A 25,486-nucleotide genomic window follows, 5' to 3' on the forward strand; every position below is an offset into this window, starting at 1 on the left:
AGGGCCTGCAAAAGGGTGTTCCTCCATCAGGTATTTGGTTGAGGTCAACCTGAACCACCACTTCTCATGGGAACTCCCCCTGAGCCTCCCTCCTATGGCACCACTACAATTCCACCCAACCCACTGGGCTATCTTGATGCATTAATCTAATGTTTTCCATATTTTTCTACTATTCTGTGTTGCTTGCTGTTATCACTTTACCATGTTAAACTAAGTTATCTGTATTGTTTCTGTTTTCAGGGAGGGCAGACTATAAATATAATAAATAAACAAATAGTTTTCTTTCCTGGCAAGCATTCTGTAGAGTGTCAGCAGCTCACAGGAATTTTGCCTAACCAAACCTGGCTGTTGTGCAGGAGAACTTCCCACTGGGTCATGAGGTGGGGAAAAGGAAATGAGAAAAGTTGCATCTCCATTCTTATCCATGTCTGAAGGAAGGGGCTTATTCTCTGAAACTTGTTCTGATGTCTAAGATGCATTTATTTCATGATTATTACTAAAAATGATTTTGTTGTTTAGATCTGCTCTAGGTATTGACTGTGCTGCGGATGCCACTACCCTACAGGGTTTCCATAAGTCAGATGTGAATTGATGACAAAAATATTGAGGAGGGGTGTGTTAAAACTATCACTTCCTCAAGCTAATGTTTTCCCTGCACCCAGATATTGGTGTCAGCTGCCAGTGTAAGCAATGTGGGATGCAAAACAACTGAAATACCTGCAAATGTTGAAATGCAGGGTATTTTCTTTTGCTCTGCCCCAGGAACTTTGCTCTCTTTTCCTTGTATAATGATTCTCCTAGGGTGACCAAGCAAGTAGTTGAAAACATTCCAGCACGCAACACTGACTGAGAAGGAGGGGTGAAAGGCATGCTGGCTGCTGCTCCTATACACAGAGTAAAAAGCCAATGTAAAAGCAGTTAGGAAAGCAAAGGAATCTGCTGTAGCATGGCTTTCATGTCAGAGAGAATGATGATCACCTCTCCCCATGTTCTGCACTTACTTATTGGGCTCAGTTTCATCTTTTTGTTACTGAAAACTATTCAGTTATATTGGAAGAGAAAGGAACTGCTAAATGCCTTCAAGAAGTTCCCTGGACCTCCCAGCCATTGGTTTTATGGCCACAACAAGGAGGTAAGGAAGGAGGCTTTGGGATAGGGAAAAGGGGAAGGTTTTAATAGAACACCACAACTAAGGTGCAAAGTAAGATGGGAAGACTTCTATATATTTTTTCTCATTAAAATTTCCTCATTAAACACTGGCTATGGTTATCCTTATAATCTGAATTTGTACCTATTTGATTGAGAGCCAGTTTGGTGTAGTGGTTAGGAGTGCGGACTTCTAATCTGGCGAGCCGGGTTCGATTCTGCGCTCCCCCACATGCAACCAGCTGGGTGACCTTGGGCTCGCCACGGCACTGATAAAATTGTTCTGACCGAGCAGTGATATCAGGGCTCTCTCAGCCTCACCCACCTCACAGGGTGTCTGTTGTGGGGAGAGGAATGGGAAGGCGACTGTAAGCCGCTTTGAGCCTCCTTTGGGTAGGGAAAAGCGGCACATAAGAACCAACTCTTCTTCTTCTTCTTCTTCTTCTTCTTCTTCTTCTTCTTCTTCTTCTTCTTCTTCTTCTTCTTCTTCTTCTTCTTCTTCTTCTTCTTCGGTGCTGCCTTCTGGAATGGGAACCGCGCCTTTCATATTTATTAACTGCATGATGAATTCTAAAAATCTGTTAAATTTAGAAGTTGGGAATTGCAATAATTTCAATAAAAATAAATATATTTTTGATGTTTCCCGGGTTGTAGGAAAATGCCTTTTCTTTCAGTGACAGAATCTATGGAGATGTCAGAATCCACGGAAGTAGCCGATCCATTTGAGCGGATCGCTGCCGTTATCAAATCCCTTGTTAATTTAACATACAACAAAACCACCTCTGCAAAATGCTGGCAAATAGATTTTTTCAGTGGCAACTCATTTAAATTGGAGAAGAGTGCTGCAGCTTTTGTGGATATTGTGCTGCCATGCTTAGTATGCAGAGCTGGTTGTAACACAATTTAAATGAGATGCAGAGTCTGTGCAAAGTCCCACAAGGATTTTTTTTCATTTTGCCAAGTATGACGGCCCCATCCACTTCTCTCCCTCAGAGGCAAGATTCTCCCTCCGCTTTTCTTTCCCTTCATATATTGAGCCATGCTAGTTATTGTTTTTTTCCCTTCCTGAATAATTCTGGCTGTCCCACCCTGTCACAGTATAATATTTTGGGGGATTTTCTGCACATCTTGACCTGGAAATTGCAACTGGTAAAGAACACAGCTGCTATGGTCCTCACAGGGACAACTTGGAGGGTCCATTTCCAGCCAGTGCTGAAGCACTTACATTGCTTGCTGGTGGCATCCCAGGTCAAGTTTAAGGTTTGGTATTGATCTTCAAGGCCATTTGTGGTCTGGCCCCCACATACCTGAGGGACTGCCTAATACCTTATGCCCCCTGCAGGGCCAATCAGTTGGTGACCCCCAGCCCAAGGGAAGTGTGCCTGGCCCCGACCTGGTGGAATAAGCTCCCAGAAGAGCTAAAAGCCCTGAAAGAGCTTTCACAGTTCCACAGGGCCTTTGAGCTCTTCTGCCAGGTATTTGGTTGAGGCTAGGCCAATTAAGATCTATGGCTCCTTCCTTGTCTCAGCTGGGACAACATACTGACCCTCATACACACTTCCCTCCCTGAGCAATGGAATGGATAGAAGGGGTGCTTGTGCTATGGGAAATGGGTGGGATTTATTTATTTATTTGTTTGTTTGTTTATTGGCTTGAATGCCGCTGGAATTTTTAAGGGAGTGGGATCTTTTATGTATTTTTACTGTGGGGTTTTAAGCACTGTAACCTGTATTGAGCCAGTGGGTGTGGCAGGTAATAAATTTTTAAAAAATGAAAAAATGATCCAAGTATTTATGGGACAAAAAATCTGCTCTACGATTTTAACAAATGAGGTGCTTTATTACTTGTTATCATATTTTCTGTTGTAGATCCAACAAGGACAAGAATTTAAAAAAATCTCAGAATGGGCAGAAAAATACCCCTATGCCTTTCCTAGATGGTTTGGTGGCTTTTCAGCTAGTTTACTAATCAACCACCCGGATTATGCTAAAGCTGTGTTTGCTCGACAAGGTACTTATCTGTTATTCAATTATCAGCCTTTAGTAGCTAAATAGTTACTTTTGCAGAGCTGTTTATACACATATTCCTTATAAAAAACATTTTCCGCCAGATGGGTTCTGAGGAAGATTAAGTAAAATATTAGAATGATCAGGAAAAACACAACAATCATTAGCTGCAGCTAAACAACAATAGCAGCAAATATCAGCAATCTACTGTCTTTAATGTAGGGTTGTAACCATCAATACATAACTCATCAGGACCTAGGCAATCACACCCAGACATTAGGAGTGTGCACATAAAAGTGTGATTCTATCCTACTTTCCTCCATCCTCAAACAGCCTCCAAGACACTAATGCTGGATGCTGCAGAACTTGCATAGCCAAAGATCCGAATGACCTAAGGGGCTTCAATGAAGAGGTACAACAAAGCAATAACTTACCCACCTTTTCCATCAATGAACATTATGGTGGCATAAAAGTAGTTTTCCCAAAAAGTAGGGCTCATAATTAGAACTGCCCCCCCCCCAAAAAAACAGGTCAAATCACTGCCTCCTTGACCACAGGCAGCACAACTCCCACTCTCAAGGAAGCATTTACCACTCCTCTTACCCACTTGGCCTGCCCCATCTGGCAGTGTTACCTTTCTTCAGTGTGTATTTTTGTTCACTTTGCTCTCCCAGCCTCAAGAAACAGCACCAAGAAGGTATCAGGAGGATTCTGGAGAAGGGTAAATTGGGAAAGAACTTCATCCTTGTACATCCCTACAGATGTACTCTGTAGGGTTCAAGCCAAAGCAATCCTTGCTTCTATCAGTGGATACTACCCTCCTAAAAAAAACATAAAAAAGGAACAAAGAAGCCTATGTGAACCAAAACGGTTTTATGTGACAGAAATAAAAATGGTCTTGTGACAAATAAAACGAGCAAATTTGAACAGCTTTGAAGAGCTCCAGATGTCAACCTGGTATAAAATGCAGAACACAAGAGTACAGAGTACAGAGCAGGTTTTGTTCAAAACCAGGAGAAGGTTATTGAAGAGAGCCCCTTGAAATACCCTTATTTGTTTAAGAACATTTAACATCCAGTGGATATGCAAGGGACCTCCACTTGAATATAGAAGTTGTTTTACCACACTGGTGATTGAAAATGATATAAAACATATTTTATGTATATCTGTGTTTTTCTAAAACAATTGTGTGTACTTAACATTGACCTCTGAAGCAGAGCTGTATAGGTCAAAATGTTACGTCTTGGATGTTACGACATAACTAACTTATATATGTGTGACTCGTGTCACTCCCTACTGTTCTTATTGTTTTTTATATATTTATATATTTGCACTCCATGAATAAAATTCAGATGAAATACATTTTTTATTATAAAAAGTAGCATTTTCTGAATTTAAAATAAACCAGTCTTGGAGTATTCACCATAGGGACATTTAGCTCTTGACCAATGTTGTCCTATGCTTGATTATAAAAATCTTCTAAATTACATTTTTCAGATCCTAAGAGTATGCAGGTCTACAGGTTCTTTATTCCCTGGATTGGTAAGTAGAATTATGATTCATCCTTTATAAATATATATAGTATGCTTGGTTACCCAAGGAACAGAAGTTATAAGCAGAGAAGCTATAATCCTCTCCAGCCCTGATTTAGGAATCTTTTTAGTCTCTTTTTACCAGATTCTGAATTTGGTGCAGTATTTTTTATCAAGTAAGAGAAAGACTTTTCAAGTACAAAAAGTGGATGGAAAAAGAAAAGAAAAAGAGGAGACAAAAATAACAGCAATTCTCCTAATTATTTTGTATTATTTCTTAGAAATAGCTGTTAAAAGCAATCATCTAGACATTTTGATTATCCCAGATCATTCTATGCCCCCTTTAGTCCTTCGTGGAAATGTGCAACAAATAACTTGAATTTTCCCTAGATTTTTATCAAAATATTGGTGAAGCTTCATATGAAATTTAAACGATATGATGACAATTTAATGCAAATGTATTGTAAATTTCTTTTCCACTGTGTCTGGTTTCCCCATTTCAATACATACTCTGTCTTTTCAAACACAGTTCTTTTCAGAGCCCTTTACACTGATGATGTCATCAGTTTTTTGTTATCCAAATAATAAGTAGGTGGTCTCTGTTACATACTGTATTGATAGTGCCTGTTATATATTAATGATGCCCTGCTTTCTGGAATGCAAACATCTGCCCCCACCTACTATGTACGTAAGAATTTTAATTGCTTATAAAATGGAAACACTTTTACCTAACAGCCTGAAATTTGGTAGGGATGATCCCTAGAGTACTGGGTATAATCTCTGAAAATGGTATCCCGGCTGGATTTGGATGAGCTATATAGTCATAAATGTGTTTCCCCTTGAAACAAAGAATAAATATTTTTCAAATGGACATGTGCTGTACAACAACGAAAAAGAAGAATATGCATTTAGAATGAACCAAAACAGAAATGTAGAAATCTTTGTCATTCCATTCACTATGTACAAAAAGTTGCTTTTGGTCAATATCCATCCATAAAACGCCCGCGGCGCCGTGGGCGCCACGGACTAAATAATTCGTTAAGCCCTTGGGGGGAGGGCTTTGTCCGTGATGAGGAAGGGGCCTGATTGGCCCCTTCCTCCAGACAGACCATCGGCCGGGCCAATCGGCAGGTGCAAAGCGCCTGCCGAATGGCCCGGCTGATTCCCAGCCTGCTGGGAGCACGGCTGCCGGGGGCTCCCTGCCCGGCAGCCGGGGGCTCCCTGCCCGGCTAAGCGCCTCTCGCGGCTTCAGGCACAAAGGGAATCCCCAGCAGCCGTGCTCTGTGCGACTGCCGGGGGCTCCCTGGTCTAGCGCCCGCTGTATTTAGATACAGCGGGCTTGATTAGTAGTGTATTCATAAACTGTACTGTTTACACTGCAACCTCTCTAGGTCTCCCCCACCCAGTCCCAACCCCCACAATTAAGCATGCAGAATAACATCCTTAAGCCAAGAGAACTCATAAGAATATATGATCACTATCTGTAAACCGCTCCACAGGAGTGGTAGGAATAAAGCACTAAGGGCAATGTGGGAGGAGAAAGGGACGGGGTGAGTCTGGGATAAAAAATTTGAAGGGGCTGATCAGGAGCCATAAAGCGTCTGAGACACGCCGGCCCTGCTCTTTTCCCCAGGACAAAGCGGCGGCCTTGGGTGGGAAGGGGGCAGGGGGAGCGGCTTCATCCTGGGGAAAAGAGCAGGTTCGACGCGTCTGCGATGTGCGGGCCCTGCTCTTTTCCCTGGGACGAAGCAGCAGCCTCGGGTGGGGAGGGGGTTGGGGGGAGCTGCGGGGGCCTTCTGCTGGCCCCAGAAGCAGCCTCGCAGGGCTGTCCCTGCGCCCGGCAGAAGCCCCAAGGTGGCCAGGGAGCCGGCCAGGGGGGGCTGCTGGGCCCACACCTCTCTGCCCCACGGTGAACCCCTGAGCCCCCCCCCACTTGCAATCACACTCCGCCACTGCTTCTCAGCACCCAAGCACCCAGCCACCCACTACTCTCTTCCCCTGCGACCCCCCTCACCCCCTCTCACTCTGCCTCTTTCTCTCCCTCTTGCTTGCTCTGTTTCTCTCTTTCTCCTTTCCTTTCTTTCTCCCTTTCTTCCTTTCTTCCTTCCTTCTCTCCATCCATCCACCCACCCCTTCATCCCCTTTCTCGCTCCTATGCACCTTTCTTTCTGCCTTTCTTTCTCCCATTCTTGCTCCCATCATTTAGTGGGCACCAAGAAAGGTGGCACCACTGCTTTTCAAATATTATTTTCTGTCACGGCCCCAGACACTGTATGTCATTCAGTATATCTGTACAAAAAGGTCCATATTAGGAATGCCTTGCTCCTCTAAAATCCCAAGCATCCCTCAATTAGGGTATAGCCTCTTGTGGCTTAGAGTGTTAAGGCAGCAGACATGCTGTCTGAAAGCTCTGCCCATGAGGCTGGGAGTTCAATCCTAGCAGCCGGCTCAAGGTTGACTCAGCCTTCCATCCTTCCGAGGTTGGTAAAATGAGTGCCCAGCTTGCTGGGGGGTAAACGGTAATGACTGGGGAAGGCACTGGCAAACCACCCCATATTGAATCTGCCATGAAAATGCTGGAGGGCGTCACCCCAAGGGTCAGACATGACTCGGTGCTTGCACAGGGGATACCTTTACCTTTACCTTAATCTGTTTAGGCTCTGCAATATTCTTAAATTTCTCTTTCTTTCTTTCTTTCTTTCTTTCTTTCTTTCTTTCTTTCTTTCTTTCTTTCTTTCTTTCTTTCTTTCTTTCTTTCTTTCTTTCTTTCTTTCTTTCTTTCTTTCTTTCTTTCTTTTGTTCCACAGGCAAAGGGCTGCTGATCCTAAGCGGACCAAAGTGGTTTCAACATCGTCGATTGTTGACTCCAGGGTTCCATTATGACATTTTAAAACATTATGTACCCCTGATTGCGGATTCAGCCAAAGAGATGTTGGTAGGTATAATATTGATGTTGCTGTTTTCTTATATCTCTGAAGAGAGAAGAGTAAGATCAAGGGGAATAAGAGACTGATGAAAAATATTACATTTCTGTAACACTAAAAATACTTATACAACAAATTCAAAATAATGAAACTGACCATTATGTTCAATGAGCATGAAATGTTCAGTATGCTTATAAGCCAAGCCAGTCCTCCCCAGTCCATTCCCCTTGCACAAATGTACATAGTTCGTTAAGGTAGTAGTTACCAATTTTATCTTTGTTGAAAAATGTGCTCACATAATAAGAATGTTAACCATAATAGCCATTCCATTTAGCTATGCCACAGTGTCTTGAAAACTAACTTTCCTTATATATTTTAGGATAAATGGGAGAATCTGATTGCCAAGGATGCCATGAAGTCACTGGAGGTGTTTGAACATGTCAGCTTGATGACTCTAGACAGCATAATGAAATGTGCATTCAGTTACCAGAGCAATTGCCAGACTCATAGGTTTGTATTGTCTAAATCCAATAGTAATTTTTCTTTGAACTGTGACTATTATCATTAAAATGAAAAGATTTTAAAAATAAATTTTGTCTCCAGACAGTTGGATTATTATGTCAAAGCTGTATATGACCTGACCTATCTACTGTCTCAGAGAGCCCGCACACTCTTGCTTCGGAATGATCTCATCTATTGGTGCAGTTCAGATGGGCGTCATTTCCGGGAAGCCTGCAAATTGGCCCATGAACATACAGGTACCACCCCACTTTCCATTCACAGAATGAAAAAATACTAAAAAGCACATACTGTATGGCAAACCAATCATTAAAAATCCTTAGAATTGCAAAACAGGAACTGGATTAAACTTAAACATACTGAATAAATGTTAAAAAATTCTCTCAAAAAGCACACATGCATAACATATGCTAAATGCACCTTCACAGAAAATCCATCAAAAAGAGGCAAAACAGGCATTTAGTATACTGTCCTCTTTTAAATATATCTTCATCAGAAAAAAGCAGTGTGGAAGACAGTCAAATAAGTTTTAAAGTGATAACAAATATATGTTTGTATTCAAACATATATAACTACCCACTCATCCTTGCCAAGTTTCCTCAGTTCTTCTGTCTGTGTTAAACTACTCTGTCAGGACTGAATTCCAAATCTATCAGTACTCAGCTCTTCTCAGATAGGGCTGAAATCAGACTAAATTCTTCTCGGCATCCAGTTCAGACATTTTTCTCTGCTCATCTGATGCTAACCAGTCAAATCTGTTGGAACAGCCTGTCACTCAAGACTCTCTAGTTCTGTGAATAATCAACCTTTCACAGTCTGATCAGTTTACACAGCAATTCTAAGCCTTTAAAAGTACAGTCCATCACACCACCTTTAACCACTACCTGAAAAGACCATGCTAGAGACTGTGGGAGCCAAGTGGCCAGAAAAGCCATATGAGGTAGGACTGTAGTGAGAAAGGGAACTCAGGGAGATACCTCCACCTTTTTTAAATGCCAGCAAAAAAGATGATGGGAATCAATCCAGTGTTATGACTTCAGGTTAAAGCCACCATGTCAGTAAATATCTTCTCTAATACATGTCACAGAAAAAGTCATAGAAAACAGGAGGAGATCCTTCAAGGAGAATGGAGAGCTCGAGAAGATTCAGAAGAAACGAAACTTGGATTTTCTAGATATTCTTCTTTGTGCCAAAGTAAGAAACTTTAATCTGATGTCTTTGTTATGTGCTGTTAGCCTAACTAAATAACCATTCTTCCTATGTGGCATTGTGTATATTCCATGAAGACAGCAGGGGTAGCCATGCTGGTCTGAAGCAGCAGAACAAAGTTTGAGTCCAGTGGCATCTTTAAGACAAAGTTTTATTCAAGATAGAAGCTTTTGTGAGCAGGCACACTTTTTCAGAGTAAAGGTATTACTGGACTGTGTGTATTCCAATTAGGCATCAACAACATGTTAACATGTCCCAGATTTCATCTAACTTGAGTTTAAAAAGGAAGCCTTTTATCTTCCCTTGACTTTTTAATGTAGAAAATGTTTTTATGTCTCAATCAGTTTTGACTAATCTAATAGCACATCTTCTTGCTTATCAGGATGAAAATGGAGTTGGGTTATCTGATGAAGATCTGCGTGCGGAAGTAGACACCTTCATGTTTGAAGGCCATGATACCACAACCAGTGGTATTTCCTGGATCTTACATGCTATGGCTCAGAATCCCGGACATCAGCAAAGATGCAGGGAGGAACTAAAGGATGCTTTGGGAGAACGAGACACAGTGCAGTGGTGAGAATTATTATAACCTGATGTCTTTGTATTGTTTGTTTTGAATCAGTGATCCCTGACAGAGTTCCTAATACAGTTTGGTTGCAATTCAATATGTGCTTATTTTAAATAAACAGAATTTGGCCACTACTGAGTTTTCCCTACTTTGATTCATCTCATTGTTACCAAACCTTTTACCACTCTGGGATACTATTGCTTTTACATTCATGTGTGACCTCTCATCCAACCATAGCAAGCTTCCACATCTGGGGTTTATTGGTTTGTTTTAACTTACAGAGGAACCTGTTAATATGATATCAGCTTTTGATATATTATTACATGTTTTCTTGTTGGTAAAAAAAATCCCCAACTCATATGCTTTGGATTCCAATAGTGCCTTAAGATTATGTGCAAGAAAATACCATCGTAGAGTTGGAAGGGACTTCCAGGGTCATCTAGTCTAACCTCCTGCACAGTGCAGGAACTCACAACTATCTGCCCACCCAGTAACCCCAATTTCATGCCCAAGTGATTCCTCCCCCCAAAATCTCCAGAATACAACCTGGTCTGGAGGAAATTGACCTACCATACCCCAGTGGTGATTAGCAATTCCCTGAGTATGCAAGGAAGAGACAAATCCTGGTACATCCCTTCCTGCCCACCTACTCACAATTGCCTAAGTTCATAAAAACAGCATTTCTGTCAGATTACTATCTAGGCTCTGCTTAAAAACTTCCAAAGACAGAGAACTCACCACCTCCAGAGGAAGCCTGTTCCACTGAGGAACCGCTCTAACTGTGAGGAACTTCATCCAGATGTTTAGCCGAAAATTCTTTTGAATTCATTTCAACACATTGGTTCTGGTCAGACCCTCTGGGGCCACAGAAAACAATACTGCTCCATCTTCTATATGACAACCCTTCAAGTATTTGAAGATGGTTATCATATCACCTCTTAGTCATCTTCTCTCCAGGCTAAACAGGCAAAGCTCCCTCAACCTTTCCTCAAATGACTTGGTCTCCAACCCCCTCACCATCTTCATTGCCCTCCTCTGGACATGCTCCAGTTTCTCTATGTCTTTCTTCAGTTCTAGTGCCCAAAACTGAACACAGTACTCCAAGTGAGTTCCTACCAGAGTGGAGAATGCGATCTGGACACTACTTTCAATACAGCCCAAAATCCTGTTTATCTCTTTAGCCACCGAATCACACTACTGACACATGTTCAGTGTATGGCCTACAAAGACCCCCAGATCCTTTTCACACATGCTACCTCCAAGACAAGTCTCACCCACGCTATAGTGATGCATTTAATTTCTCCTACCTAAATGAAGAACTATGAGAGCCAGTTTGGTGTAGTGGTTAGGAGTGCGGACTTCTAATCTGGCATGCCGGGTTCGATTCTGCGCTCCCCCACATGCATCCAGCTGGGTGACCTTGGGCTCGCCACGGCACTGATAAAATTGTTCTGACCGAGCAGTGATATCAGGGCTCTCTCAGCCTCACCCACCCCACAGGGTGTCTGTTGTGGGGAGAGGAATGTGAAGGCGACTGTAAGCCGCTTTGAGCCTCCTTCGGGTAGGGAAAAGCGGCATATAAGAACCAACTCTTCTTCTTCTTCTTCTTCTTCTATTTGTTGATCATTTCATTATAACTGCTATCATAGAATTGGCCTCACAGGAAGAAAAAGAGAACCAAAGTTCCCAACATCCAGTGATGTATGAACACTTGCTTTATGCCCATGTGTTGCCTAATGGTTGGTAGTTACTGTCATGAATGTGAGTGAAGGAGTTGCTTAATCCTTGCTCTTCTACTTGGTTCTCTCAGGGAAGACCTTGGGAAAATGACTTACACCACCATGTGTATTAAGGAAGCCCTCCGTCTTTACCCTCCAGTCCCAGCTGTGTCACGACAACTTAGTAAACCCATAACGTTTTGCGATGGCCGCACCTTGCCTAAAGGTTAGTTTAGATTTGTCCTTTCTGGAGCCTAAGTTCTGTCTTTTAGCTATGTCTTTGTTTAATGTGAATAAAATATTTGGAGAATGAAACATTTGTTGTTAAAGGTTATATTTCATTCATTTCATTGAGAGAAAGTTAAACATATGCTTAATTATCCAGGTGAAGTAAATATACTGGCCTGTATCCAACCACATTCTGAAGACTTAAGAGGGAGCAGTGGTCTGCTGATTCCCCCACTAACTACAGAGGCCCCATTGTGCTGTTGTGAGGATCTGCTTATCTTTAAGAATAAAGGGTTTTTTGGGGGGGGGACTTGGGCCACCTTAAAAGAGAGGAATAAGTGAAAAATCAGCAAACAAGCAAGCAAAAGGAATGCTGTTTGCTAATTCAAATATACATAGTAACTATAGTAAAGAAAATGGGGCTTAAAATATTAACTTTAATAGGACCTTGCCTTTTAAAAATTTAAATAACAGTTCAACTCAATTTATTATGCAAGCACAAGTTCAAAAATAGTGTTGGGTAGCTTTCAATTTGAATTTAAGGTTTATTTTTATTGCAGAAATATAAAAGCTTTAAAAGTATGTTTCTGTTTCTGTTCAAAAGGATTTATACAAAGTGTCCATGGAAGATCCAAACTTGAGGCAGCTTCATATATCAGTATTATTTCTACTAAATCTCCAAGATCTTAGAACGATACCTTTCACCTAGGATCTTCTAAGCTGAGATGTCAAAGATTCAGTCTGCATCCTTCTGTATCTCAAAACCTGCTGTACCCAAATCACATGCCGTACTATTGAGCCATGATCTAGTACTAGGGTAAGGTGACCAGAATTTAGAAATCGTAAGGCGAGACGCGCCGCCATCACTGCCGCCGTGGCACGGGGGCAACCTGGGCGATGGCAGCAGTGGTGCGGAGGCCACCATCTTCCCTCCCTTCGACTGGGCTCACCTCGCCTCCTGAGTGCCTCTCCCGCGAGCCTCCCACGCACCTTTCCTGTCATGTGCACCTGCGCAGCGTCAGCGCAAGCCAGGTGGGGTCTGAGGGTGGGGTCTGATGTCATGTTGCCGATGATGCAGTGACACTTGTATTTGGGCATCACTTTATTATAGTGAAGATGAACAAGTAACTGTGTTTGGCAGCTGTAGTAAAATCACATTGTAACTCAGGCAACAAATCTTAGGCTCCCCTTTTCATTTGTGATGAGTCACTGTTTCTGATTTTTGTCACAAGAACAGTAATTAAAAAGAAGAAACTCTATGATAGAAGTAATTCTTACCACAGTTTTTGCCCAAACACTGGAATATCCTTGCATTGCTGGGTATGTGATGGTGTCACTTCTAGTGTACACCTAGGTTTTCTTCTGCCTTTGTAATTCCCCCATTGGCCAACTTATTGGCTTCAGGGCAGGCACCTAGGATCAGGGAATTCTTTGCCCCTGGTGGGAGCCTGACATGCCTCTTTAGTACCCACTGCTGTGAGAACAATGGCTGTTGTAGTTAAACAAATCCACCATAGCAGTTCCCCCCTGATATCTCCAATTGAACATAAGACCTAAGAATGTAAGAAGAACTCTGCTGGATCAGATCAGTGGCCCACCTAGCCCAGCATAGTGTCTCACAGATCGATTATGCACAGGGGAAAAAGGCTGGGCCAGTGCCTACATAACAGTGAGGCAAATCCCTGCTTATACATGACATCACCAAAGGCTCCGCCACCTCCTGGCCCTAGCCTGTTTTAGGGACTCCAATACCATGCATTAAGGGAATTATGATTTTTGTACTTTCCCTTTTTTAATGCAGGTTCCATTGGCAACTATGCTGGGCTGGGCCTGTGCATGAAGGGTAGAGCCAGGTTGTCCAGGCCCGTTTCCTCTCCCCTGCCTACGGTGTCCCAGGAGGGTCACAAAATGTCCTGCTTGACTCCACGGTGCTTTGCAACACAAAGAGCCAAACAGAGCGTTTTTTCACCCCCATGATGATGGGATAGAGTTGTGACTCTATCTCACCTTTGTGCTATGCCCCCCCTCCCCGCTGCCCTCCATTGCCACCACAGTAAGGCACGGTGGACCCTTTCTGTCCTGGAGTTGTGCACACGCACAACTCCAGGGTGAACCATGTGTGCCAGAGGATTTCTTTCCTTGTTAGCTAAACTAAAATTTCAGGTTGCAGAACTCAGTCCTACTGTACAATTTTTCATGTTGTTGCATGTCCGGTTGCTGGGAGACTGTATATAGGGTTCCTCCACAGTCACTTCAGGAAGACTCTGTTGAGCCAAGAAAGGATGGATGGGTGTGGCAAAGCAACATGGTGGAAGCAGCCGCTGCTCCTAAACCAGTTTCCCTGCACTATCTTTCCCATTCCCCTCCCCCCCATACAAGAAATGTGGTTGTAATGGCATAATTCTGAACAAGCTCAACATTTAACCATGACTCTTCCTGACAGGGAAGTGTCACTGAATATTAGCATAGAGTCATATCTTCTGACAGTACATTGGTCACAGTATTCAGAACATGTAATCTCTAGCACACATTTGATAGAAGGAGAAAAAGTGGTTATGCGAATCCTTAAGATATCAGATGAAGGGAGCTCATACCCCCAAAATCTTGTTGGTCTCATTATAGAACTCAAATATAGGATAAATCAGGAGCTGAAGTCATCTCTTACATGAATCACAATTTGCAAAGTTGCAGCACTTCAACTGTAGAACCACAATAGTTTATTTGAGCCCTTTTGTTATTTATATTTTAGTCCCAAGGTGACCTATCACAACAGAAATGGGGCATAATAAGTGATTTTCATTTCCTGTTTCTGCACCAACAAAGTTAGATGACATATTTATGAATCTTTACATTTAATAAAATTGTAACATTCATTGTTTAAAAACGTTACTTGTAAAAAGCCTGACAGAGACTGGAGCTGCAGCTCTATGAATACATGATTGTGGGAGGATATGTTCGATTCAGGAGAGCTCCTAGCTTGCTAGATGTTAACCTAGTTATCACTTTATTGATGTTAACTTGGTAATCACTTTGTTTTGCAGGTTCCAAAGTGGCAATTAGCATTTATAATATCCACCGAAACCCAAGCATATGGGAAGATCCAGAGGTAATCTGTTTCTTTGTAACAAAGACAAACAATAGCTTTCACCACTAATTCCAGAATATGTTAATATAGCCCAGGGATCTGCATATTTTAATTAATGACAAAAATATGTATCAATGAAGAATGTGTAAAGTCACAGCTACTGGACATGCTGCACATAGTTTGTGACATTTTTGTACTGAAATTGTTTATATTAAATCAGGATATGAAATTATGTTTCCTTAGTTTCTTAAAAATATTTTGAAATGGGTTTCTCTGTGTGTGTGAAACAGCCATCATCTCAGGCAACTTATGGCAACTGCAGGAAGGGGTTTCAAGGCTAGTGAGAAGCAGAAGGCATTTGCCATTGCCTCCCTCTGCAGAGTCTTCCTTGTTTGTCTCCCTTCCAAGTACCAACATTGTTTAGCTTCAGAGATCTGGGCTGAATCTGCACGGAGCTTTTCTCCAATCCCAGGTCGATTCAGTCCCTGCCGTCTCCACTGAATGCGATTTCCACTTTGATTTTGTGCGCTTCAAATTTTCCCTCTGCGACAAGCATGATTCATCTGGAGTGACCCTACCTCCCCCCCCCGCAATATCATAAAGTGAATATAACCCTCAGTGTTTGAAAAATCAGCATGAGAAAGCATGAAGCTGTCTGCTTTCCCTGAAACAACTTGCTGCTGTGTCTCCATGGTAGAGAAGCCCTGATTGGCCAAGGCTTCAATTCAAAGGCTTCCCTTTTATTATTATTATTATTATTATTATTATTATTATTATTATTATTATTATTATTATTATTATTATTATTATTATTATTATTATTATTATATTTGTATTTATACCCCACCTCCCCCCGAAGGCTCGAGGCGGCTTACATAACCCCGTCCCCTAAAACCATAAAATGACAATAAAAACCGATAATTTACAGTAATGGCAACAGCGATGGCATAATCTACTCATTTGCTCTCCGCATCCTCAACTACAGGAGGGGGGTGATGCTCTCTACCGCCAGTTTGTGAGGGGGGGCTGATCTTCTTTCCGCCCGGCCTCAGTTATAAGCCTGGCGGAAGAGCTCCGTCTTACAGGCCCTGCGGAATGCTGGTAATTCCCGCAGGGCCCTCAGCTCTTCCGGGAGCTCATTCCACCAGGTTGGGGCCAGGACCGAAAAGGCCCTGGCCCTAGTCGAGGCCAGGCGGGCTTCCTTGGGGCCGGGAACGACCAATAGGTTAGCCCCCACAGAGCGTAAAGCCCTGCGGGGGATATAGGGCAAAAGGCGGTCCCTCATATATGCTGGGCCTAGACCACGGATGGCCTTGAAGGTCAAAACCAAAACCTTGAACCTGATCCGGAAGGCAACCGGTAACCAATGCAGCTGCCTCAGAACTGGATGGATGTGAGCCCTCCATGGTGTAGCTGTGAGGAGTCTAGCAGCCGCATTTTGGATGAGTTGCAGTTTCCGGATCAAGCCCAGAGGCAGGCCGGTGTAGAGCGAGTTACAGAAATCTAGTCTAGAGGTGACCGTCGCATGGATCACTGTGGCCAGGTGTTCGGAGGACAGATAGGGCACTAGTAGCCGAGCCTGGCGAAGATGGAAAAATGCCCGGCTAGCTACCTGTTTAACCTGTGCCTCGAGTGTTAGTGAGGCATCAATGGTCACCCCTAAATTCCTGGCCTGAGACGCGATATTAAGTTGCGTCCCGGCCAGAAAGGGTAAGCGCGCTTCCTGATCTGCCCCCCTACGGCCCAACCACAGAACTTCCGTCTTGGAGGGGTTGAGTTTCAGGCGACTCTGCTCGAGCCATCCAGCTACGGCTTCCAAACATCTGGCAAATGGATCTGGGGGGGAGTCCGGGTGGCCATCCATGAGGAGAAAGAGCTGGGTGTCATCAGCGTACTGGTGGCAACCCAGCCCATAGCTCCGTACCAGTTGAGCCAGAGGGTGCATAAAGATGTTAAATAATGTAGAAGAGAGCACCGAACCCTGTGGGACCCCACAGGGGAGCCGGTAAGGGCCCGATACTTCCTCTCCCACGGCTACCCTCTGTGTCCGGTTTTGGAGGAAGGAGCGTATCCAGCGTAACGCTGTACCCCTTATCCCTGTACCGGCAAGGCGGCTCGCTAGCAGCTCGTGATCGACCACATCAAACGCGGCCGACAGATCTAAAAGAACTAGCACAGCAGAGCCACCTCGGTCAAACTGGCGACGGAGGTCATCCAACAAGGAGACCAACACAGTCTCCACCCCATGACCAGGGCGGAAGCCAGACTGGTATGGATTGAGTGCCGAAGTTTCTTCCAGGAACGCTAGGAGCTGGTCCGCCGCAGCCCTTTCCACCACCTTACCCAGGAACACTAAATGCGCTACTGGGTGGTAGCTTGCAGGGTCATGCGGGTCCAGGGATGGCTTCTTGAGGAGAGGGCACACCATCGCCTCCTTCAGCATCTCAGGAAACCCCCCCAACTGGAGAGAGCAGTTAACAATATCCCTGAGCTGCTCACCCAGCTTGTTCCCAGGCTGCAAGCTTGCCTTAAAGGGGAAGCCCTAACTTCTCTGTCACTTATGGTTCTCTACCTGTGTGAAGAATTAACCCTTCACAGTCCTTTATCTGTTTATACAGCATTTCTAAGCTTCTAAAAAAAAAATACAGCCCATCATACTGCATGGTCCTGTCCCTTTCCATGATAGTATGGTACCTAGAATCCAGCAACCAGAGTTGCATATGTGGTTCCAGTCACAAACTGCTTTCATCAGAGAGTTAATGGCTTGAGTCATAACATTTACCACCTGTTGGGAAAATGTGATGGCACAGAAACTCACATGCATAATTTGGGGTCAATATCGTTTATACTTTTTTATTTATATCTTCAACTTATTTTCCAACAAAGCTCTGCAGCCACAAGAATGTATTTAGTTATATATTTATTTATTCATCCATCCATCCACCATCCCTAAGGCTCAGGGTGGTTTACATAAAACAGGGAACAATACAGTTAACTCAATACTTTTAACAATAATACGGTAGAAACAGTTAGAAAATACAATAGATTGGTAGAACAATGGAGAGAACATTCACAACTATTGCGTACTAACAGCCCTGTGCACTGGATGGATCGGCAGTGGTTTCCATAAGAAGGAGGCTCAGGGGTCAATGGGAAGTGTTTGGTTGAGGTCAACCTCAATCAAATGCCTGACGGAGGAGCTTCCTTTTGCAGGCCCTGCAGAACTGTTTAGGTGTACTATACTGTACTTTAAGAAGTACTTTAAGATTAGTGTAATTTTAGAAGAAACAAGAGTTTGGGAATCTCAAGATTCTAACAAGAGTCTGCAAGTATCCAATACACATATGGCCTAGAGTTTGCATGTTACCTTCAAGTGCATCAAGATAGTTTTCAAAAGTGAAATAATGTATCAAAAGCTCCTAAAAAGTTATTTGCATTATCTTCCTCTAGGTGTTTGATCCCACAAGATTCTCATTAGAAAACTCTTCTCAACGACATTCTCATGCTTTTGTGCCCTTTGCAGCTGGACCAAGGTGAGCAGATTTTTAATTTTTGCTGATCACAATCTTTCTTTGCATTCAGAAGGCCCTGTACACAGAAGACTGAAAGAAGAAGAACAAATGATATATGACGGAACAGAAAGAGAAGAAGGCTAGCTTGGTTTATAGTGAAAGACAATGCTATCAGTGCTTGAATCAGTATATAGACCAAATACATTCCTGAGATCAAGTCTAGAACAATTATAATTGTATAGGAGACTTTTCCCTCCAAATATCATAAAATGATGTAAACTGTCTGCATGCACATCATTTCAAGGTTCAATATTTCCTCTCTGGGGCTGCTTTCACATGAACTGTTTCTTTCTGGAACTGTAACATGTTCATGTTTGAAAGGTTTTTTCCTAATATGATTTCTTAAAAGCATTCCAGCATGCTGGTTGTAATATAGCTGAGTCACAATCACAGAATCATAGAATCATATAATCAAAGAGTTGGAAAGGGCCATACAGGCCATCCAGTCCAACTCCCTGCTAAATGCAGGATCAGCCCAAAGCATCCTAAAGCATCCAAGGAAAGTGTGTATCCAACCTTTGCTTGAAGACTGCCAGTGAGGGGGAGCTCACCACCTCCTTAGGCAGCCTATTCCACTGCTGAACTACTCTGACTGTGAACATTGTTTTCCTGATATCTAGCCTATATTGTTGTACTTGTAGTTTAAACTCATTACTACGTGTCCTTTCCTCTGCAGCCAATAGGAACAGCATCCTGCCCTCCTCCAAATGACAATCTTTAAAATACTTAAAGAGGGCTATCATGTCCCCTCTCAACCTCCTTTTCTCCAGGCTGAACATTCCCAAGTCCCTCAACCTATCTTCATAGGGCTTGGTCCCTTGGCCCCAGATCACCCTCGTTGCTCTCCTCTGTACCCTTTCAATTTTATCTATGTCCTTCTTGAACTGAGGCCTCCAGAACTGCACACCGTACTCGAGGCGTGGTCTAACCAGTGCCGTATACAATGGGACTATGACATCTTGTAATTCAATGTTATGCCCCTGTTGATATAGCCCAAAATGGCATTTGCCTTTTTTACCGCTGCATCACACTGCCTGCTCATGTTTAGTTTACGATCCACTAGTACCCCAAGGTCTCGTTCACACACTGTGTTACCTAGAAGCATCCAGTAGGCATGCTTTTCATTTTTCTGACCCAGATGCAGAACTTTAGACTTATCTTTATTAAATTGCATCTTGTTCTCATTGCCCATTTTTCCATTGTGTTCAGATCTCATTGAACTCTGTCTCTATCTTCTGGAGTATTTGCCAGTCCTCCCAATTTGGTGTCATCTGCAAACTTGATGAGTAGTCCCTTCACCCCCTCATCTAGATCATTAATAAATATGTTAAAAAGTACCAGACCGAGCACCGAGCCCTGAGGTACCCCGCTACACACCTTCCTCCAGTCTGATGAAACACCATTGACAACAACTCTTTGAGTGCGGTTTTCTAACCAATTTCCTATCCACCTAACTATCTGAAAATCCGAATTGCAGTCCTTCAATTTATCCATCATGGGGAACCTTATCAAAAGCTTTACTGAAATCCAAGTAAATGACATCAACCAGATTTCCACGATCCAGCAAACCTGTTACTTGGTCAAAAAAGGAAACCAGGTTGGTCTGACAGGACCTGTTGGAGACAAATCCATGCTGACTTCCTTGGATCAACAAATTGTCCTCCAGATGTTTGCAGATTGTTCCCTTTAATATTTGTTCCATTATCTTACCCACAACAGAGGTCAGACACACTGGTCTGTAGTTTCCCGGGTCATCCTTCCTCCCTTTTTTGAAGATCGGGATAACGTTTGCTCTCTTCCAGTCCTCCGGGACATCTCCAGTCCTTAAAGAGGTCCCGAAGATGATGGACAAGGGTTCTGCAAGTTCTCCGGAAAGTTCTTTGAGCATTCTCAGGTGCATTTCATCCGGCCCAGGGATGTAGAAATGTACACAGTCTGGAATATTTCTGAATTACTCTCATGCAGTTATCAACAGGATTTGTGGCTCTGTAAAATTTCCCACTGATTGATGAAATCATGGACAGATTAATGAAAGTATCCCTGAGGTCCATCATGAATCAGTCACTATCCTGAGGCACGTTTCCTTGGCCAATGAAAGATGCAGTTATACTATCATTACTTTAAAAAAATTCTAGAGAAAAATTATGTGAATTCCTTTTGAGATGGGGAGGCAAGGAAGCTTGTAGCCGGACGCGGATGTTGGATTTTCGTAGGGCAAACTTTAATAAACTCAGAGACATGATGAATGTCATACCATGGACGAGAATGCTGGAAGGGAAGGGAGCATGTGAAGGGTGGGCACTACTCAAACAAGAGCTATTGCATGCTCAATCAATGACTATCCCAGAAAGACGAAAACAGTGCAGGAGCTATAAGAAGCCTATTTGGATGAACAGAGAACTTCAAGAGGAACTGAGAAAGAAAAGGGAAATGGAGGGAAATGGAGGGAAGGACAGAGCTCAAAAGAAGAGTACCTACAGGTTACTAGGCACTGTAGATCAATCATCAGAAAGGCCAAAGCTGAGAGTGAGTTAAGATTGGCCAGGGAAGCCCACTGTAACAAGAAAAGATTTTTCAGTTATGTGAGGGACAAAGGTAAAGTAAAGGAGGCAATAGGCCCACGGTTGGGTGCGGATGGACAAACTCTAACGGAGGATGCAGAGAAAGCAGAAAGCCTCAGCACCTATTTTACATCTGTTTTTCCCCACAGGTCAAAGGGTTTAGGCACATCTAGAGATGGCAGTAGCCAAGAGATAGTGTCTGGGTGGCAGGTTGACATGGACAGAGAGGTTGTTGAGAGGCATTTAGCTGCACTGGATGAGTTCAAATCCCCTGGGCTGGATGAAATGCACCCGAGAGTGCTCAAAGAACTTTTTGGAGAACTTGCAGAACCCTTATCCATCATCTTCAGGACCTCTTTAAGGACTGGAGATGTCCCGGAGGATTGGAAGAGAGCAAACATTATTCCGATTTTCAAAAAACGGAGGAAGGATGACCCGGGAAACTATAGACCAGTGAGTCTGACATCTGTTGTGGGTAAGATAATAAAGCAGATATTAAAGGGAGCAATCTGCAAACATCTGGAGGACAATTTGGTGATCCAAGGAAGTCAGCATGGATTTGTCTCCAACAGGTCCTGTCAGACCAACCTGGTTTCCTTTTTTGACCAAGTGATAGGTTTGCTGGATCGTGGAAATTCGGTTGATGTCGTTTACTTGGATTTTAGTAAAGCTATTGATAAGGTTCCCCATGATGTTCTGATGGATAAATTGAAGGACTGCAATCTGGATTTTCAGATAGTTAGGTGGATAGGAATTTGGTTAGAGAACCGCACTCAAAGAGTTGTTGTCAATGGTGTTTTATCAGACTGGAGAGAGGTGAGTAGCGGGGTACCTCAGGGCTCAGGGCTCGGTCCGGTACTTTTTAACATATTTATTAACGATCTAGATGAGGGGTGGAAGGACTACTCATCAAGTTTGCAGACGACACCAAATTGGGAGGACTGGCAAATACTCCAGAAGATAGAGACAGAGTTCAACGAGATCTGAACACAATGGAAAAATGGCAAATGAGAACAAGATGCAATTTAATAAAGATAAGTGTAAAGTTCTGCATCTGGGTCAGAAAAATGAAAAGCATGCCTACTGGATGGGGGATATGGTTCTAGGTAACACAGTGTGTGAACGAGACCTTGGGGTACTTGTGGATTGTAAACTAAACATGAGCAGGCAGTGTGATGCAGCAGTAAAAAAGGCAAATGCCATTTTGGGCTGTATCAACTGGGGCATCACATCAAAATCACAGGATGTCATAGTCCCATTGTATATGGCACTGGTCAGACCACACCTGGAGTACTGTGTGCAGTTCTGGAGGCCTCACTTCAAGAAGGACGTAGATAAAATTGAAAGGGTACAGAGGAGAGCAACGAGGGTGATCTGGGGCCAAGGGACCAAGCCCTATGAAGATAGGTTGAGGGACTTGGGAATGTTCAGCCTGGAGAAAAGGAGGTTGAGAAGGGACATGATAGCCCTCTAAGTATTTGAAAGGTTGTCATTTGGAAGAGGGCAGGATGCTGTTCCCATTGGCTGCAGAGGAAAGGACACGCAGTAATGGGTTTAAACTACAAGTACAACGATATAGTCTAGATATCAGGAAAACAATTTTCACAGTCAGAGTAGTTCAGCAGTGGAATAGGCTGCCTAAGGAGGTGTTGAGCTCCCCCTCACTGGCAGTCTTCAAGCAAAGGTTGGATACACACTTTTCTTGGATGCTTTAGGATGCTTAGGGCTGATCCTGCGTTGAGCAGGGGGTTGGACTAGATGGCCTGTATGGCCCCTTCCAACTCTATGATTCTATGTGGCCCATTATTGTCCTACCTGTAATTTTCCCTTCCTGGTCAAGATGATTATGGCACCAGCTGCAGACCAACACCAGGACTTCTTGGATAATTCATTTTCTGTAGACCCCCTTCCAGCATTTTTTCTGGCAGGCTAATGGCTTTAGTTGATGATCTTTATTTGTATGTAGACAAGGGCTGCACATGCTGAATTTATCAGCAGCCTTTGGTATGCCAGACCATGCCATCTTATTGAGATGCCTGGAGAAGAAGTAAGGATCAAGTGGTGTGCTTTGGATTGGTTCAAATAGCTCCTTATGAATCACAATCAGAGGATTTCTGTTGGAGAACAGTTGTCCTCAGTGTGGGTCTTGCCCTGTTGAGTCCTTCAAGGCCCATTGGCCAGGAGACCTCTTAAATAGTAAAGTTTTCCACAGGCTTGGGATCCTTAAAATAACAGCCTTGCATATTTCCAAATATTTATGAATATTTCCAGAAATGTTTGAGATCTCTGCTTGTCCCGAACCAACTAGCTGTCTTGAGCCTCCAATGCTGTAGAAAAGCCCTGATTGGCCAGGGATCAGTTCAAAGGCTTCCTTGTCCCCAAGCTGCACAGTTACTCTTAAAGGGGAAGCCCTAACTTCTCTTGGCAGAGATTGGCCTCTTGGTTCCCCCCCTCCTCTGCTGTTTCCAATCGTCTCCCCCCACTTCAAGAAAAGAAAGAGGATCCTGCTGCGCTTGGCTCCCCACCCCTTCTGGGCTTCCCTAATCACATGCAGAAAACTTTTCTTTTTAAATTGGGAGGGGGGGGATAGAGGAAGACCTGAGTTCAAATGGATCTGAATTCAGCACAATCCACAACTGAATAAACAAAGTAAGTGCAGAATCAGCACAGTATTCCCAAGAAACCACAGCCGTTTGTGGCCACAGGGCAAGAAGTGAACAAAAAAGGGGAGGGTTTCCTGTTCCTCCCCTCAGATACATGGTTGCAGTGAAAAGCCATCTGGGCTGACTCTATTGGCAGACCAGTCCAGCCAATCAGTTGCCTGGGGTCATCTTCGAAGAGCAGGGCTTCAGTGCTTCACCCTTTAAAGCTGGTCTGCTGCGTCTGTCTATTCTCAGTTGGCTTCAGCTTCAAGAATCACAAATGTCAGCTGGGTCTCCTACCCTACATATTGGTAGGACATTTTTCAGGTATGTATTTGGACAGTATATATCCAAGGACACATCCCTGTTTACACCTGAGCATTCTCTGTTGTGGCTCCCTGGTCAGGAGCCTCCACATTCCTATCATTTTGCAGAATGTGTAAAACAGTAATGGCATTTTTATAAAGGAAATGGGTTGTAGTATAATGGAATTGGCTCAGGGGGGATGCTTTTATAAAGATTATAGGATTGCAGATTATTTCACTATTTATTGTATGTACCTTCTTGCCATTACTATACTGCCTTTCACTTTCATAATCCATTCCCTATAGTGTTTACTGTGTGCCATATCTTATTCTTTTCCCCTATAGTTTTTTAATTTTGTAATCCTAGCCCGCACTGCTTATTCTTATGATGCCTTTTTGATTTTGTGCATTTTGTGATTTACCTTGATGCTTAGAAAGAAAGGCAGACTGTATTTAGTAACGGAAATAAGTAAATAAAATTTATCTCACTCTCTGTCTCTCTCTTCAATCAGGAACTGCATTGGACAGCAGTTTGCCATGAATGAAATTAAAGTGGCTATTGCCCAAATCCTGCTCCGGTTTGAAATCTTGCCTGATCCAGCAAAGCTTCCAATTCCGATTCCTCAGGTTGTCTTGAAGTCACAAAATGGGATACATATTCTGCTAAAAAAACTTGATGGACAATGAAGGATGGAACATAAATGTTGCTTTTGGACTGAAAGGAATGATTTCCCTTCATTACTGCAAATTTTGTGAGCACTCCCTTTAATTTCTGTACAAGACACAAGCAATTTTTTAATTTTAATTTTTAAGGCAACATGATTTTTAAATTAACAACTGCCATAAAACAATAGGATTGAAATAACAAAGGACTGGAAACATTTTAAATTCAAAGCCTGGATGGAAAAATGCTTTTACCTGGCTCCTAAAGTCAATAGGCTAGGCGCCAAGCAAGCCTTAAGGTGAAGGATGGTCCACAGAGAAGATGCCATCACTGAGAAAGCCCTGCTCCAGGTTGCCACTCACTCTGTATCCCCAGGTGAAGGCACTGAGAGAGCGAAGGGCTTGGCCCAGGAGCATGGACTCTGCAGAATTCCAATCCTGCCTTGTAGGTTCTGGAGAATAATGCTGGGAGACTGCTGCTCTGACATATAGAAGCTGTCCCAGGGAAGGAAGCACAGTTCCCTCTTGTCTCCTGTGTTATTCAAAATCTGCAGTGCTGAAAGTTGATATGCTATGTTTAGTAGCAACTTTCTAACTTTTCCTCAATTCCCACAACTTGCTCATTGGTGGAAGAAGGTGAAAATCTTCCTTTTCCCTAAAGATTTTATAGCCTAAATCAGCGTAGGTCAGCATTTGTTGATAACTAGCTTTATGGATATACTGAATTGTATTGCATCGCTGTGACCGTTTACGCCAGGGGTAGTCAAACTGCGGCCCTCCAGATGTCCATGGACTACCATTCCCAGAA

The 25,486-nt window shown here is 43.2% G+C and overlaps 1 protein-coding gene across 1 annotated transcript; it reads left to right on the forward strand.

Moving 5' to 3' along the window:
• The first annotated feature begins 818 nt into the window (after positions 1 to 818).
• LOC143835726 (cytochrome P450 4A4-like) lies at positions 819 to 25,486 on the forward strand. The gene is made up of 12 exons (XM_077333838.1): positions 819 to 1,132; positions 3,015 to 3,156; positions 4,650 to 4,694; positions 7,492 to 7,619; positions 7,988 to 8,118; positions 8,212 to 8,366; positions 9,215 to 9,321; positions 9,719 to 9,909; positions 11,715 to 11,848; positions 14,892 to 14,956; positions 18,386 to 18,468; positions 24,528 to 25,486. Exons 1-12 carry the CDS (start codon positions 947 to 949, stop codon positions 24,700 to 24,702), a joined length of 1,542 nt encoding a protein of 513 aa, XP_077189953.1. The 5' UTR covers positions 819 to 946; the 3' UTR covers positions 24,703 to 25,486.

Source organism: Paroedura picta, chromosome 4, assembly GCF_049243985.1.
Source record: "Paroedura picta isolate Pp20150507F chromosome 4, Ppicta_v3.0, whole genome shotgun sequence".
In the NCBI taxonomy this organism is placed as follows: domain Eukaryota; kingdom Metazoa; phylum Chordata; class Lepidosauria; order Squamata; family Gekkonidae; genus Paroedura; species Paroedura picta.

Bases quoted from the DNA above. Each gene is read 5' to 3' on its own strand.
- LOC143835726 (XM_077333838.1), top strand. From the start codon at position 947: ATGGCTTTCATGTCAGAGAGAATGATGATCACCTCTCCCCATGTTCTG. The intron at 8,119-8,211 runs GTTTGTATTGTC...TTTTGTCTCCAG, and splicing joins AGCAATTGCCAGACTCATAG to ACAGTTGGATTATTATGTCA. The intron at 18,469-24,527 runs GTGAGCAGATTT...CTCTTCAATCAG, and splicing joins CCCTTTGCAGCTGGACCAAG to GAACTGCATTGGACAGCAGT.